At 45.9% G+C, this 17,252-nt stretch overlaps 1 protein-coding gene across 1 annotated transcript in view; it reads left to right on the top strand.

Annotated features, from left to right (window-relative positions):
- The window catches only part of TMF1 (TATA element modulatory factor 1), a 79,208-nt gene extending 70,459 nt beyond the window's left edge, over positions 1-8,749 (top strand). The window contains exons 14-17 of the mRNA XM_063940939.1: positions 5,229-5,348; positions 5,750-5,902; positions 6,408-6,533; positions 8,045-8,749. Coding sequence (XP_063797009.1) covers positions 5,229-5,348; positions 5,750-5,902; positions 6,408-6,533; positions 8,045-8,188 — 543 coding nt within the window. The 3' untranslated portion in view covers positions 8,189-8,749. The remainder of the gene's footprint in view (positions 1-5,228; positions 5,349-5,749; positions 5,903-6,407; positions 6,534-8,044) is intronic.
- The last annotated feature ends 8,503 nt before the right edge of the window (positions 8,750-17,252 follow it).

Below are 17,252 nucleotides of genomic sequence, written 5' to 3'. Positions count from 1 at the left end.
TGTGAGCTGGCAAACTCCCTTTCTGTCTCTCTGAAGGGCCTTACTGTGGGTCTGTCCCCTATAGCAAAGTGTGATACTGGGTGTCGGTACGCATGTGTCGACATGTCTGAGGCTGGATGCTCTTCCCAGGAGGAGGCTGGTGCGGGGGCAGAACAGAATGTGGGAGTGACTCCATTGGCACCGCCGACTGCTGATTGGGTAGATATGTGGAATGTTTTAAATGCAAGTGTGGCTTTGTTGCATAAGAGATTAGACAAATCTAAGTCTCAGAACCAAGTGTGGAGACAATCCATGGGAGTTGTTTTGTCACAAACTCAGACTTCAGGATCACAGAAACGAACGTTTACCCAGATAGCAGATACAGATACCGACACGGACTCGGACTCCAGTGTCGACTATAATGATGCCAAGTTGAATCCCAAACTGGCTAAGAGCATTCAGTACATGATGGTGGCGATAAAGGACGTGTTACATATCACTGAGGACCCCGCTGTCCCTGAGACAAGGGTCTGTATGTTTAAAGGAAAGAAACCTGAGGTAACGTTTCCTCCCTCTCATGAACTTAACGCTCTTTTTGAAAAGGTTTGGGGAGTTCCTGACAAAAAGTGGCTGATTCCCAGGAGAATTTCTATGGCATACCTGTTTCCCTCGGAGGATAGGTTAGGGTGGGAGTCAACTCCCACGGTGGACAAAGCTCTAGCGCGATTGTCCAAGAAGGTGGCGCTGCCGTCCCCTGACACGGCAGCCCTTAAAGATCCTGCAGATCGTAAACAGGAAACTACCTTGAAATCTATTTATGTCACTATGGGCATGCTGCTTAGACCGGCCGTAGCATCGGCATGGGTGAGTAGCGCGATTGTAAAATGGGCAGATAACTTGTCATCTGACATAGACACCCTAGATAGGGATAGCGTGCTTTTGACGCTGGGTCATATCAAGGATGCTGCAGTCTATCTAAGGGAGGCTGCGAGAGATATTGGCCTCTTGGGATCAAGGGCCAATGCCATGGCAATCTTGGCTAGGAGGGCATTGTAGACTCCTCAATGGAATGGTGATGCTGATTCTAAAAAGGCTATGGGAGGCTCTGCCCTATAAAGGTGGAGTTTTGTTTGGTGAGGGCCTCGCGGACCTGGTTTCTACAGCTACCGCGGGTAAGTCTTCTTTTCTGCCGTTTGTCCCTCCACAGCAAAAGAAAACGCCTCACTATCAGATGCAGTCCTTTCGGTCTAATAAGTTCATAAAAGGACGAGGGTCCTCTTTCCTTGCTGCTAGAGGCAAGGGAAGGGGAAAAAGATCGCCGGCTGTGGCAAGCTCCCAGGAGCAGAAATCCTCCCCGGCTTCTGCTAAGTCCACCGCATGACACTGGGGCTCCCATGCGGGAGTCCGCACCGGTGGGGACGCATCTTCAACTCTTCAGTCAGGTCTGGGTTGACTCGGGTCTGGATCCTTGGGTGCTGGAAATTGTGACCCAAGGATACAAACTGGAGTTTCAAGACGTGCCCCCACACCGATTTTTCAAATCGGCCTTGCCAGCTTCTCTTCCGGAAAGGGAGGTAGTGTGTGCTGCAATACACAAGCTGTGTCAGCAGCAAGTCGTTGTCGCGGTACCCCCGTCACAACGGGGGGAAGGGTTTTATTCAAGCTTGTTCGTGGTCCCGAAGCCGGATGGCTCGGTCAGACCGATTCTGAACTTAAAATCCCTCAATCTGTTTTTAAAAAGATTCAAATTCAAGATGGAATCTCTCCGAGCCGTGATCTCCAGTCTGGAAGGGGGGAATTTTATGGTGTCAGTCGACATAAAGGATGCTTACCTGCATGTTCCCATATATCCTCCTCATCAGGCGTACCTGAGGTTTGCTGTTCAGGATTGTCATTACCAGTTTCAGACGTTGCCGTTTGGTCTTTCCACGGCCCCGAGGATTTTCACCAAGGTAATGGCGGAAATGATGGGGCTCCTGCGCAAGCAAGGGGTCACAATTATTCCGTACTTGGACGATCTCCTGATAAAGGCGAGATCAAAGGAGCAGTTACTAAAAAACGTTGTGCTCTCCCTGATAGTTCGGCAACAACATGGCTGGCTCCTAAATTTGCCAAAGTCACAGTTGATTCCGACGACACGGCTGTCGTTCTTGGGCATGATTCTGGACACGGAACTACAGAGAATTTTTCTCCCATTGGAAAAGCTCTGGAAATCCAGAACATGGTCAAGGGAATTCTGAAACCGGCAAGAGTGTCGATTCATCAATGCACTCGAGTTCTGGGGAAGATGGTGGCGGCGGCTTACGAGGCCATCCCGTTTGGCAGGTTTCATGCCAGAGTTTTTCAGTGGGACCTGTTGGACACGTGGTCCGGGTCCCATCTACACATGCACCGGAAGATATGCCTATCTCCAAGGGCCAGGATTTCTCTCCTGTGGTGGCTCCAAAGTTCTCACCTCCTAGAGGGTTGCAGGTTCGGGATCCAAGATTGGATCCTGGTGACAACGGATGCGAGTCTCCGAGGTTGGGGAGCGGTCACACGGGGAAAATTTCCAGGGAAAATGGTCGAGCCAAGAAGCTTGTCTGCATATAAACTTTCTGGAATTAAGGGCCATTTACAACGGCCTTGTACAAGCGGAACATCTGCTTCGCGGCCTACCCGTCCTAATTCTGTCGGACAACATAACAGCGGTGTTGCACGTAAACCGCCAAGGCGGAACAAGGAGCAGAGCGGCGATGGCGGAGGCCACAAGGGGTCTTCGCTGGGCGGAAAAACATACAAGCGCTCTGTCAGCAGTCTTCATTCCAGGCGTGGACAACTGGGAAGCAGACTTCCTCAGCAGACACGATTTCCATCCAGGAGAGTGGGGTCTTCATCAAGAGGTCTTTGCAGAAGTGACGTTGGGGACTTCCTCAAATAGACATGATGGCGTCTCGCCTCAACAAGAAGCTTCAGACGTATTGTTCCAGGTCAAGGGACCCTCAAGCGATAGCAGTGGACACACTAGTGACACCGTGGGTGTTTCAGTCGGTCTATGTGTTCCCTCCACTTCCACTCATCCCAAAGGTGATAAGGATCATAAGAACAGGGGTTCAGGCGATACTCATTGTTCCAGATTGGCCACGGAGGGCCTGGTATCCGGATCTTCAGGAATTGCTCATAGGAGATCCCTGGCCTCTTCCTCTAAGAGAGGATCTGTTACAGCAGGGGCCGTGCGTGTTCCAGGACTTACAGCGGTTGCGTTTGACGGCATGGCGGTTGAACGCCAAATCTTAGCTCGAAAGGGTATTCCCGGAGAGGTCATCCCCACTTTACTGAAAGCTAGAAAGGAGGTAACGGCGAAGCATTACCACCGTATTTGGAGAAAATATGTGTCTTGGTGTGAATCCAAGAAGGCTCTTACGGAAGAATTTCACCTGGGTCGGTTTCTCCATTTTTTGCAAGCTGGAGTGGAGGCGGGCCTAAAGTTAGGATCTATTAAAGTGCAGATTTCGGCCTTATCAATTTTCTTTCAAAGGGAATTGGCCTCACTTCCAGAAGTACAGACTTTCGTGAAAGGCGTGCTGCACATCCAGCCTCCATTTGTGTCCCCAGTGGCACCATGGGACCTTAACGTGGTATTACAGTTCCTTACGTCACATTGGTTTGAACCTTTACAAAAGGTTGAGTTGAAATTTCTCACTTGGAAAGTGGTCATGCTATTGGCCTTGGCGTCCGCAAGGTGGGTGTCGGAATTGGCGGCTTTGTCTCACAAAAGCCCCTACTTGGTTTTCCATGTGGATAGAGCGGAATTGAGGACTCGTCAACAATTCCTCCCAAAGGTGGTTTCTTTGTTTCACATGAACCAACCTATTGTAGTTCCTGTGGCTTCTGAAGCCTTGGGTGATTCAAAGTCTCTCGATGTGGTCAGAGCTTTGAAAATTTATGTAGCCAGAACGGCTCGTATCAGGAAAATTGAGGCGCTGTTTGTCCTGTATGCTTCCAACAAGATTGGGGCTCCTGCTTCTAAGCAGGAGCCCCAACGCTGGATTTGTAATACGATTCAGCATGCTCATTCTACGACTGGTTTGCCGTTACCGAAACCGGTGAAAGCCCATTCCACTAGGAAGGTGGGCTCGTCTTGGGCGGCTGCCCGGGGTGTCTTGGCATTACAACTTTGCCGAGCAGCTACTTGGTCGGGTTCAAACACTTTTGCAAAATTCTACAAGTTAGATACCCTGGCTGATGAGGACCTCATGTTTGCTCAATCGGTGCTGCAGAGTCATCCGCACTCTCCCGCCCGGTCTGGAGCTTTGGTATAGACCCCATGGTCCTTTTGGAGTCCCCAGCATCCTCTAGGATGAAGGAGAAAATAGGATTTTAATACCTACCGGTAAATCCTTTTCTCTTAGTCCGTAGAGGATGCTGGGCGCCCGTCCCAGTGCGGACTCTATCTGCAATACTTATTAGTTATTGCTTTGGTTACACAAAGGTTGTGTTTGGTTTAATCAGCCTGTTGCTGATTTTTTTGGTTCATGCTGTTAACTGGTTAGTTAAATGCCATGTTGTACGGTGTGTTGTGGTGTGAGCTGGTATGTGTCTCACCCTTAGTTAACAAAATACTTTTCTCGAAATGTCCGTCTCCCTGGGCACAGTTCCTATGGTTAGTTAAATGCCATGTTGTACGGTGTGTTGTGGTGTGAGCTGGTATGTGTCTCACCCTTAGTTAACAAAATACTTTTCTCGAAATGTCCGTCTCCCTGGGCACAGTTCCTATAACTGAGGTCTGGAGGAGGGGCATAGAGGGAGGAGCCAGTTCACACCCATTTAAATCTTAAAGTGCCCATGTCTCCTGCGGATCCCGTCTATACCCCATGGTCCTTTTGGAGTCCCCAGCATCCTCGACGGACTAAGAGTAAAGGATTTACCGGTAGGTATTAAAATCCTATTTTATCTGCATATTGCCGGTTACTAATAGAAGTGCTAGCTGCCACCAAGGAAAAATGCCGCTTAACAAAACAGAAAAAAACAGATTGATTGGCAAGGGTGACCTATAATGGAAATAATAAATTGTTTGCACATTTGGGTATTAAATATACCTAATAACAAGTAAGGGTGGTTTTGGTGTTATAAGGAAAAGTGTACTTTGCTTTACCTTGTAATATGTGTATGTGTGTCTCAGTTATGGGAGTGTTATTTTTTTGTAAAGAAAACTAGATTTTGTCCGGTATATAGCCAGTTCATCATCTGCTTATATTCTTTATAATCAGGAACGGAAATCTTACGTATTTCCCTGTCCGGAGACTGGAGCCACCACCCCGACACTGTCACGATCCAGTTCGATTAGCGGGGCAGATTTGACTGGTCTCCAGACGTCTCTCCTCTCGCAGGTAATTCACTAATCCGCTTACTGTGGCGTGTTTTCTGCAGAAATTCCATAGTTCCTGTTTTTGCAAGATAAATCCTTTTATAGGTCATTCAGTTTGAGTACAAGGCATACTGTGGTCTGTAGTATTTATCCTTTTTTCACCTGACACTTCAAGTGTCCATATAACATCACATACCCAAAAAGGTGGTTTCTCTCTTAAATCTGTAGCCCCGACCTCCCTTGCACCACCTCCTTGTTCTACGGATTAAGGAGTTCTCTTAAATCTGTAACCACGACCTCCCTTACACCACCCTTGTTCTAGGGGTTAAGGTGCTCTCTTAAATCTGTAGCTGCGAACTCCCTTGCATAATGTTTGTTCTATGGATTGTGCTCACTTCCATATTCCTTTCTACATAAATACAGGATGAGTCTCATGATCACCTTTATGGATCAATGACCATGTCAATCAGTGGGAGCAACCTCTACGATGCGGTGAGGATGGGAGCCGGCTCCAGTGTCCTGGAAAACCTACAATCGCAGCTAAAATTACGAGAAGGGGAGATCGCTCAGCTACAGGTAATGAAAGTCACATGATTGGAAGTAGATACTTATAAAGCACAATTGATTGACGCCAGAGGCATCTGGAACCTGTAGATTGGCTGAATGCCTAATACAGTTGCCAAAAAAATAGAATACTGCAAGTTATAATCTAGACTTCTAAGCTTCAATGACTACAGCTTGAATTTTCTGTATCACGGGTGCATTATGGAGCCACAAATCCTTCCCATGAATCCAGCAGCCAGATTACGCTGCACCAGGTACTTTCCCATGGAAAACAAAAGTACTACAAGGTGCCCATAGCTCTTCTGTACTCTCTATTGACAGATTGGGTCCACCAGTGCCATGAGCTGCAGATTAGGTTTCAGGTGGGAAATAAGAGGTTCTCATGGGCACCCCCAAGTGTTGATAGTAGGAGTTACTTAAAGTAGACAATCCATTTACTTTAAGACTTTGTTTGAAAAGATTTTTATATTCGTACAAATGCGCTAAGATTGTTCCACTGAAATATTTACCCTTACAGCTGGAAATTGGGAACTTGGAGAAAACTCGCTCCATACTTGCTGAAGAAGTCATTAAATTAAATAATCTCAATGATGAACTGGAGGAGAAGGTGAAGGAGATTCCTAAACTGCAGGCTCAGATGAAGGTAAGTGTCAGTGCATTTAGAATAACGTTTTCTAGATCATTATAGCTTAAAAACTCACTACAGCGCTAAAGGGCCCTACACACTGCGCGATCCGCCGCCGAGCTGCCCGACGGCGAATGCGGCCGACGGGCGACCTGTCGGCGGGGGGGGGAGTGAAGTTTCTTCACTCCACCTGTCACCTGGCTTCATAGCAGTGCAGGCAAATATGGATGAGATCGTCAATATTGGCCTGCATGCCCAAGCGACGGGGCATCAGCGATGAACGAGCGCGGGGCCGCACATTGTTCATCGCTGGTGATTCCACACTGAAAGATATGAACGGTATCTTGTTCATTAATGAACAAGATCGTTCATATCTTTCACTAATATCGCCCAGTGTGTAGGGCCCATCACTCTTCTCTTTGCTCTTTCCAAGGAAATTGGCTCCCCATGGACTCAAGTTGAGCCCAAGATAAGGGAGGTCCGTACTGGGAAAACACTTGTGTATATCAGATTCATTTTAAGTATTTGAATTACTAAGATTCAGTTACTAGCATAGTGTTCCTGTAGAGAAGGGATGGGGAACTTTGGATACAGCGCACAGTGCGAGAAAATGACATCTCCCATGATGCCATGCGCAGCAGACTGCTTTGTACATTCTGTGGCTGCCTTGGCAGGGCACCGGGCCTGACCAAATGCTTTTCTGGGCAGTATAAGGCCCGCAGACTGGAGGTAATTTTTTTCATATACAAAGTAATATTGGGCTAAACCAGTGATGGACAGCTTGGTACACTTGAGGGGTGAGGTGGAGGCATTGAGTGGCCTACAGCCCATCATAGGGCCACAATATTATTCTTAACCTTAATAATACATGTAATAATTACATTTAATATTTGAAACCGAAACCTACTATATATGTAATATATCTGTCTTACAAGCTATAGCAAACCTGGCACAAAGAAGATGGGAGCCACAAGTGAAGGCTGGGCTGGCCGCATGGAGCACTGGAGCTGCCAACGCCCAACACTGGACTTTTCAAAGATTTTTGTAACGCTGAAACAATCACTTAAAGAATATTTTGTACTAGTTACCAGTCCGTCAAAATGACGGAACAACAAAACAGTAATGTTAGCGCTGCTGGCTGTGCAGGGCCGAACGGAGCAATACTTGAATTGCTCAGTCAGGCGCCAACTAGTGGCCGCTGGCGCGCATATTCCATTCGTAAAGGTGAGGAGCAGCGTTAGGCCTTTTATTATAGGACGCTCAAGATGAGATGTATTTGGTATCATTTCATAAAGCCAAGCAAGGTTTCTGGCAAGTTCCTTGGTAATTCGGACGAAGGGGCGTTATTCTATGGCTCATGCAGAGGCTGTAGAAAGCTCCATGTAATTTATATGTTACTCCCACCTCCAATGAGTCCCTCATCAGCGTCACACTTTCAGGTACATCGTGCTGGTGCGTAACAAAAAGGTGCTAAGTAATCTGGTACTTTCCATAGACAGCATCTGATAATACTATAATGTATGTTGTAGGACCTGGACCAGAGATATAACACCATCCTGCAGATGTATGGGGAGAAGGCGGAGGAGGCTGAGGAACTGCGTCTAGACCTTGAGGATGTGAAGAACATGTACAAGACTCAGATAGATGAACTCCTGAAACAGAGACTGAAATAGTTTCTCTCGCAGCTTAAACATAAAACAAAGACTCCAGATGATTAAGCAGATAACGATTCTCTTGTTTCATATGTAAATGTAGAATTCCCAGCTCCGTTGTATAAATATCTAGTGTACAATAGGAAATGACTTTTATTTACTTGTCTGCATGTCGGTATGCCCTTCTGTTTCCCCTTGCAGCCTTTCCAGTCTATTAAATTATTTGTGTAATATTTAAATTTACTTGTAAATCTGAACATTTTCTTAAAGATTGTTAGAATACTGTATTTTATGGACCATATACACATTAGTTTTCCTTCAAACGAACTGATGGTCCAGACCTATATATAATATAGTAGTTTTTTTTAAATGCATATTTTCTCTTTATATTCAGGATACATAGTAAATTTTAATGTTGATTTGCTAATTTATTGATGAAAAGAAGTTTAAGTATTTGGTTAAATTCCTGAATCGGTGGAAAATTGACGCACCAAACACTGTAACAGATCATGAAGAAATAAGATAAAATACGGTAACTGGCTTATTTTTAGCTGCTTACAGTTTCCTCCCGGTTTTCTCCTATATTGCATTGTTTTCTTTTTCTCACAACCTTTAACATGTCTACGGAAATAATAATTTGAAGGGGACCGCAGATATTTAAATGACAGCATTCCCCATGTACTGTGATACCTGATTATCTATACTTTTACAGGACCATTGGGGCAGATGTATTAAGCTTGGAGAAGTGAGAAAGCAGTGATAAGTGCAAGGCGATAACGCACCAGCCAATCAGCACCTGTCATTTTTCAAATCCGTAATGATTGGCTGGTGCATTTTCATCTTCCACTTATCACTGCTTTCTCACTTCTCCAGGCTTAGTACATCAGCCCTAGTATTTGTAGATAAGTAGGAGTGCTTAGAATTTTTATAGATTTAGAAGTATATGGTGACTACCAAAAAAAGAAAGATTTATTGGATGGTCCGCTTTTCTTGTGTGCCCATGGTGTACTCGTGATAATCTAGTAATAGTGACATCTATTTTTAAGATGGTTCAGCACTACAATAATCTTGGTTTCTGTATAATTGTACAGCTTTGCATTTGTGTACAGCACTTTCTAGATTAAAGGTTTCTAGGCCAGCTTTAATCGCTGTTGATATTTGCACTGGGCCCTGTATACAGTGACTCCTACAGCAGAATATGGAGCCTAGGACGTGAGTCAAAACTAAGGATCTCAAGAACTGCGGGGAAGCTAGGTTCCGGGTTTCTTTAAGCATCATCATCATCAGGATCTTGATAACACATGTTCTTGTCTGGATCAAAGTGATCAGCTTTTAATTTGCAATTAGTAATGATCTTCCCTTTCAGAACTCAGCTGCATTATAAATGAATGTATTGAAAACTGGATACTAAAAACACCTCTCACATTTAGACATGTGAAAGAAAGAAACAATAAACGGCACCCCTGAGACACCCAAACCCCACCCAGAAATGCATACTTTTGAGTAAAACCCCTCCTCTCTAGGGTTACCCAAATCTGACTGTCCTATCAAAACTGGAGCAGTTTGGAGATATGCTTAACAGAATGTTGAAACACAATAATAATTTGTGTGTAAAGAGAGTGTCATGGAGTCCCATCCTCATGTACATGGTGACACATGTTTTTGGTGGGTGGTATTCAGTATGCCGCCTGTTAGGATCCTGGCGCTCAGTGTACCGGCGCCGGAATCCCGACACCCAGCATACCGACAACTGTTCTCCCTCTTGGGGGTCCACGACCCCCACGGAGGGAGAATAAATAGCGTGGCGCGTGTAGCGTTCCACCGTGCCCACAAGGGGCTTCTTTGCGCTCGTCCCGCTGCCGGGATCCCGACGCCGGTATGCTGGCCACTGGGATCCCGCTCGCCGGCCACTCATACTACAACCGTATTTAGTCCTGTATAATAGGTTAGCAAACACTTCCCTACAAGAATCCGTTCAGACTTCCCTTCCGAGGTATCCGTTTTTCTGCTGGACAGAATCAGACTATATGTGACCCCCCCCCCCCCCCCCAGAAGTGGCTTTACTGGTCCCTGCCTATTTGTGTGATAGTGATTTTTTATTTTTTTTTGCATATTAGAACTGAAAAGAAACTAAGAGGGCTAAGTGGACAGAGATAAAGTACCAGCCAAAGAGCTCCTAACTGTCATGTTACAGGCTGTGTTTGAAAAATGACTGGAGCTGGTTGGTCGGTACTTTATCTCTGACCACTTTATCTCTCTCCAAAGCTTAGTAAATAGACCTCTACATATAGGGTGCTTAGCTAAGTTTGACCTGTATGTTTTCAGATATTGCTGGCTGTGTCTTCATATATATATATATTAATATTTAACACTTAATTGAAGAGTTTTATTCATTTAAATGATTTATTTTCTAAGGAATAAGTTCAATAAAAAATAAAACTCACAACTGCTTAAATTACTAACTTGGTTATATGCAGAGATGAGCTGTTTGGATTCCTTGGAATCAGGACCCGCCAGAACTTCCGGGAACAGAGTCAATCCGAGCCGCTGTGCAAGTTTTCTCTCCAGACTCGGATTCCACATCGAGGCAAAATGTCATCATCCCGGCATTGGATTCTCGCTGGTTTTGGATTCTATATAAGGGACCCACGGCGATGACTGAGCGCCATTTCACTGTTCTCAGGCACGCTGCTGTGTGCTTCACTGTACGCTGCTGGTTCAAGGGGCTGTGCTGTGTCCATCTGCTCCAGTGCTGATGACGCACCTGTCCAGTGTCTATCTGCTCCAGTGTTAATCAAAAAAAAAAAAAAGTTAAAATACATAACATACACGTTCTGTGACTCTGCAGTGAGTGATGATTATCCAAAAAGAGGTTCAAGTATATAAATAATACTATTAAACTGTAGTTTTTGTACAACCTGAGTATGTTGATCAACTGGGATTCTCGATCAGTCGAGAGAAGAGCAGGAGCAGCAAGCAAAACTAGTGCTGCCACCAGTCATGATGATACAAGTCCTTCAGCGTCCTCTACTAAAGCCGATGCCCAAGGACATAGAGGGTTTAAGTCAGGGCATCTGAAATCAAACAAATATTTTACAGTAGTAAAGGAAAAAAAACACCTATTAAAGGAAAGGTTAGTGCAGAAAAACATAATATTGGCAGCGTGCCATTCACCACACTCAGTGGCAAGTAAAGAGTCAGGCCTTGGCTTTTATTTATAAGTTGTGGTTCTGCAACTATCGGTGAAGCATCTTCTGCCTCTCCTGACAAAAGAAAAATGTGAAATCACCTGTGGTGCTAGAAAGAGAACATGTATAGCATAAAATAAGACAACCTTAAAGAATAAGAATCCAGACTCCCTGATTTAAAGAAGTCTCCAAAACTGTTAATTTGAATCCTTTTTTTTTTTTTGTATAAAGCACTCCACTCCAGCGCATGAAACCTCAAAAGAAGAAGGATTTTGGGCCTAACTTAGATCTGATCGTAGATGTGCTAAATTTAACACATCTACGGTCACTTTCTCAGACATGCGGGGGGACGCCCAGCACGGTGGCGATGCTTACTCACCTGGCGAGTAACTGCCTGCACAGCTCCTGCACTCTGGCAGAGAGCTACCCACAGCGGCCTGCCCCCCTCCCCCCCTGTTGGTCCGGACACACCTGCGTTGTCCAGACAGCACCCCGACAACAGCGTCCTAATGCCGTTTGCACACCCCCTCCCGCCCCGCGACCACCTCTGCCTGTCAATCAGGCAAAGGCGATCGCAGCCATGAGATGCTTTTAGCATCTCACTGGGCTCCCGGGTGCGCATGCTGCACGAGCGCACTCCACAAAAATTCAGACTGTGATCGCTGCTGCAGCGGTCCAGTCTGAATTACCCCCTTAGTGCAACACCATCTGGTAATTTAAAATATGCTTTAATGATTTTTCTCATAGGTCCTAGAGGATGCTGGGGATGACATCAAGACCATGGGGTATAGACTGGATCCGCAGGAGACATGGGCACTCTAAAGACTTTTTATTGGGTGTGAACTGGCTCCTCCCTCTATGCCCCTCCTCCAGACCTCCGTTATAGAAATGTGCCCAGGCCGACTGGATGCACTCTGAGGAGCTCTACTGAGTTTCTCTGAAAAGACTTATGTTAGGTTTTTTATTTTCAGGGAGATCTGCTGGCATCAGACTCCCTGCTTCGTGGGACTGAGGGGGCAGAAGTAGGAACCAACTTCCTAAAGAGTTTCATGGCTCTGCTTCTAGCTGACAGGACACTATCAGCTCCTGAAGGGAACTGAATGCTAGCTGTGCCTAGATGCTCACTCCCACAGCACGCCGTCACCCCCCTCACAGAGCCAGAAGTCAGAAGACAGGTGAGTGTTAGAAGACAGATCTTCAATCAAGAAAGTGACGGCTAAAGGTACCGCGCGGCTGGCGGGAGCGCAGCGCGCCATGTTGCCCATACATACACAGGGTGTGGGGGGGGCGCCCTGGGCAGCATGAAACCTATGGAAACTGGCATAAATAAGGGGCATAAGTTGCTGAGGCACAGTCCTACCCCCGCCAGTATAAAAAATTACCTCATAAAAGCTGAGGAGAAACACACCATGGAAGAGTGGAGCTTCCTCCTCCGCCAGCACACTGCTCAGCGCCATTTTCTCTCCTCAGGCTGCAGAGAGAAGGCTGGTCCTCCACTGCTGAACAAGTATCAGGGTGCAAAACAGGGGGGGCCACAGTGAATTTGGTGCTATGTAATTGTGTGATTAACATTATAAAAGCGTTGAATGTCAGTGGGCATTTTGTGTTCACAGACATTGTGTTACTGGCGCTGGGTTGTGAACTGGCAAATCCGATCTGTGTACCTTTGACAGATTTTACAGTGGGTCTGTCCCCCTATAAGTCCCGGAGTGTCTGTGGTGTGGTTCTGGACGTGTGTGACATGTCTGTGGCAGGGAACTCTGTGGAGACATGTTAGGGACACAGAGGTGTAATAGGACACCAAGAGCCTGACTGGGTGAAAGGTTATATGATAGGTGAATCATATCAGTAAGAGGTTGGACTGAATCTCATACAGAAAATTAAAATAATCTGTTGAAGATGTGATTTTTTTTTTTTTTTTTTTTTTTATAATTCTCTTTATTAGACAGCCAAAGGGTCACAACATAAGGTACAAGAGATCAACATAACAGACATTCAGCGGTGACAGACAATCATGAGTCAATATATGAAATGCAAGATAATGAAGGCTGTACAGGTTTTTTTTATTTTGTGCCAACAATAAAAGAAAGTGAATGAACAGTAAGTCACATCAAGTAATGCAAGCATTGCTGACTAGCGACGGTGTAAAGGGGCATAAGTCACCGAGGTGCACCTCTGTCCCAAATAGTAAAATTCACAATCATAAACAAAAAGAAAAACAAAATAAGCCAAGTCGCGCAGCTGGCAGAGAAAAAGAGAAATAGAAAAGGAAAGAAAGAGGTAGAGAAGAAAAAGAAGTAGTATAGAGATATTGTAGGTAGGTGAAATATGTTGCCGGGGGGTATATTTCCTGGGGGGGAAAGGTAAGTCATGGTTGTGGAGCGAACACGGTGTCAAAAAGTGGGGAGTCGATGTCATGAGAAGGGACTACAAAGTCAACTGACACGTCGAGTCACACCCAGTCAAGTGATGGTTCCCGCTATACGGCTAGTCAAATACCATGTTGTATCCCTGAAAGCTTTCCAGATACAGTCCCGTCTATAGGTAAACTATATAGATACCCCATTTTTTATGGAAAAGTATCACCCCAGTTTCAATTTGGAAAGTGGCCATTCGCCTCTCACAAAATAATACATCCAATAAAGCTGATTCCCATGCTCCCAGCGATGGGGCCGTTTTATATATCCAATGTCTTAGTATCACCTTCTTTGCTACCGTGACCATCACAGTCAGCAAAGGAATCACAGGAGTGAGGTCAGATCGCAACCCCCAGGACGAGAACTCCGCGAAAAGTAACGGACCTACGTCTCTAGCGAGGTTTATTTTGAGTAAGCGGGATAAATATTGGAGGATCTTACACCAAAATCGTTTAATTTTCCCACAGAACCAGAGATTATGCGCAAGAGTAGCTCCACTCACTCCACATTTAGAGCAACTTCCTGATTCACCAGGGCGGAAATGTTGCCTTTGGGCGGGGGATATATACATCCTATTCACAATCCGCAACTGTATTTCCTGCAACGCCGTGGATTTTAGAGCCTTTAAGACTACCTCGTTGTTCGCGGAGATCTCGTCCATTGTGGGTGCCCCTGGGAGTTCCCGTTGCCATGTCTCAGAGGCGTGTCCATGAGGGGGCTGACACTTCGATTAGGTCACTGTAGAGATAGCGAATCTTGAACGGATTATATCTACAAAATGTAAGAGTATCGAGGATAGCTCGATTAGAGATGCTCTTACCTAAGGGGTCACCAAGTGAGTGGATATAATGACGTGTCTGGAGGTACATAAAAAAGTTGGAGTGGGGTAAGGAGAATTTGTCTCGTAGTTGCATGAAAGAGAGCATCTGTCCCCCAGGATCAAAGACGTCCCTAATTGCTTGTATACCCTTAGATTTCCATGTATAGAAATATCGATTATCTAAAGAGGAGGGGAAATTGGGATTGCCCCATAGGGGTATGTATGGTGACTCAAAGGGATCAGTATTAAATATCTTAGGAATGGAGATCCAGGCCCTATAAGTGTCCCAAAATAAAACATTAGTCTTAAATTCCTGAGGGAGTTTAATAGGGGTGTGTGAAGCAGTGCTGCTGGGGATTAAGGGAAAAATAGTGCCTCCTCCAGTTCTAGGTTTGTAAATAAATCTGATCTAAGCAGCCAGTCTGAGGCAATCTTAAATAGTGCCGATCTAGCAAATATCGTCACATTAGGCATACTAAGACCACCTTTACGCTTGTTGAGGAAGGTTCGGGCTTTGGGCATACGAGGTTTAGCATTTTTCCAGATAAATTTAGAAAACAGTTGTGAACAGAGCAGGGAATCCTGTTTGGAAATTGTGATTGGGAGCATTTGGAGTAGGTAAGCCAGTTTGGGGAAGATAACAGCCTTTATCACCGCTATTCTGCCCAACAGAGAGAGTTTGAGGTCCTTCCAAGTTTCTAAACGTGTTTTGATTGTTTGGATAATGGGAGTATAGTTAAACAGATTTCTCTATCGTCCTAAGTGGATGCTGGGGTTCCTGAAAGGACCATGGGGAATAGCGGCTCCGCAGGAGACAGGGCACAAAAAAGTAAAGCTTTACTAGGTCAGGTGGTGTGCACTGGCTCCTCCCCCTATGACCCTCCTCCAGACTCCAGTTAGATTTTGTGCCCGAACGAGAAGGGTGCAATCTAGGTGGCTCTCCTAAAGAGCTGCTTAGAGAAAGTTTAGTTTAGGTTTTTTTCTTTACAGTGAGTCCTGCTGGCAACAGGATCACTGCAACGTGGGACTTAGGGGGAAAGTAGTAAACTCACCTGCATGCAGAGTGGATTTGCTGCTTGGCTACTGGACACCATTAGCTCCAGAGGGATCGAACACAGGCCCAGCCGTGGAGTCCGGTCCCGGAGCCGCGCCGCCGACCCCCTTGCAGATGCTGAAGCGTGAAGAGGTCCGGAAACCGGCGGCTGAAGACTCCTCAGTCTTCATAAGGTAGCGCACAGCACTGCAGCTGTGCGCCATTTTCCTCTCAGCACACTTCACTGGGCAGTCACTGAGGGTGCAGAGCGCTGGGGGGGGGCGCTCTGAGAGGCAAATATAAACCTTATACAAGGCTAAAAATACCTCACATATAGCCCATAGGGGCTATATGGAGATATTTAACCCCTGCCTGACTGGAAAAATAGCGGGAGAAGAACCCGCCGAAAAAGGGGCGGGGCCTATCTCCTCAGCACACGGCGCCATTTTCTGTCACAGCTCCGCTGGTCAGAACGGCTCCCAGGTCTCTCCCCTGCACTGCACTACAGAAACAGGGTAAAACAGAGAGGGGGGGCACATTAATGGCTATATATATATATATTAAAGCAGCTATAAGGGAGCACTTAATATAAGGATATCCCTTGTATATATAGCGCTTTGTGGTGTGTGCTGGCAGACTCTCCCTCTGTCTCCCCAAAAGGGCTAGTGGGTCCTGTCTTCATTAGAGCATTCCCTGTGAGTTTGCGGTGTGTGTCGGTACGTGGTGTCGACATGTATGAGGACGATATTGGTGTGGAGGCGGAGCAATTGCCAAATATGCAGATGTCACCCCCCAGGGGGTCGACACCAGAATGGATGCCTTTATTTGTGGAATTACGTGATGGTTTATCTTCCCTTAAACAGTCAGTTGAGGACATGAGGCGGCCGGACAATCAATTAATGCCTGTCCAGGCGCCTCAAACACCGTCAGGGGCTGTAAAACGCCCTTTGCCTCAGTCGGTCGACACAGACCCAGACACGGGCACTGATTCCAGTGACGACGGTAGAAATTCAAACGTATTTTCCAGTAGGGCCACACGTTATATGATTTTGGCAATGAAGGAGACGTTACATTTAGCTGATACTACAGATACCGTAAAACAGGGTATTATGTATGGTGTGAAAAAACTACAAACAGTTTTTCCTGAATCAGAAGAATTAAATGACGTGTGTGATGAAGCGTGGGTTGCTCCTGATAAAAAGTTGATAATTTCAAAAAAGTTATTGGCATTATACCCTTTCCCGCCAGAGGTTAGGGCGCGCTGGGAAACACCCCCTAAGGTGGACAAGGCGCTCACACGCTTATCCAAACAAGTGGCGTTACCCTCTCCTGAGACGGCCGCACTTAAGGATCCATCAGATAGAAAGATGGAAGTTATTCAAAAGAATATATACACACATGCAGGTGTTATACTACGACCAGCTATAGCAACTGCCTGGATGTGCAGTGCTGGAGTAGTTTGGTCAGAATCCCTGATTGAAAATATTGATACCCTAGATAGGGACAATGTTTTACTGTCGTTAGAACAAATAAAGGATGCATTTATCTATATGCGTGATGCACAGAGGGATATTTGCACACTGGCATCTCGGGTGAGTGCTATGTCCATTTCAGCCAGAAGAGCCTT

The sequence above is a fragment of the Pseudophryne corroboree genome, chromosome 9 (assembly GCF_028390025.1).
Source record: "Pseudophryne corroboree isolate aPseCor3 chromosome 9, aPseCor3.hap2, whole genome shotgun sequence".
Classification (NCBI taxonomy): domain Eukaryota; kingdom Metazoa; phylum Chordata; class Amphibia; order Anura; family Myobatrachidae; genus Pseudophryne; species Pseudophryne corroboree.
Note: the sequence above shows the minus strand (reverse complement) of the source record. Positions and strands in the feature narration are given on the sequence as shown.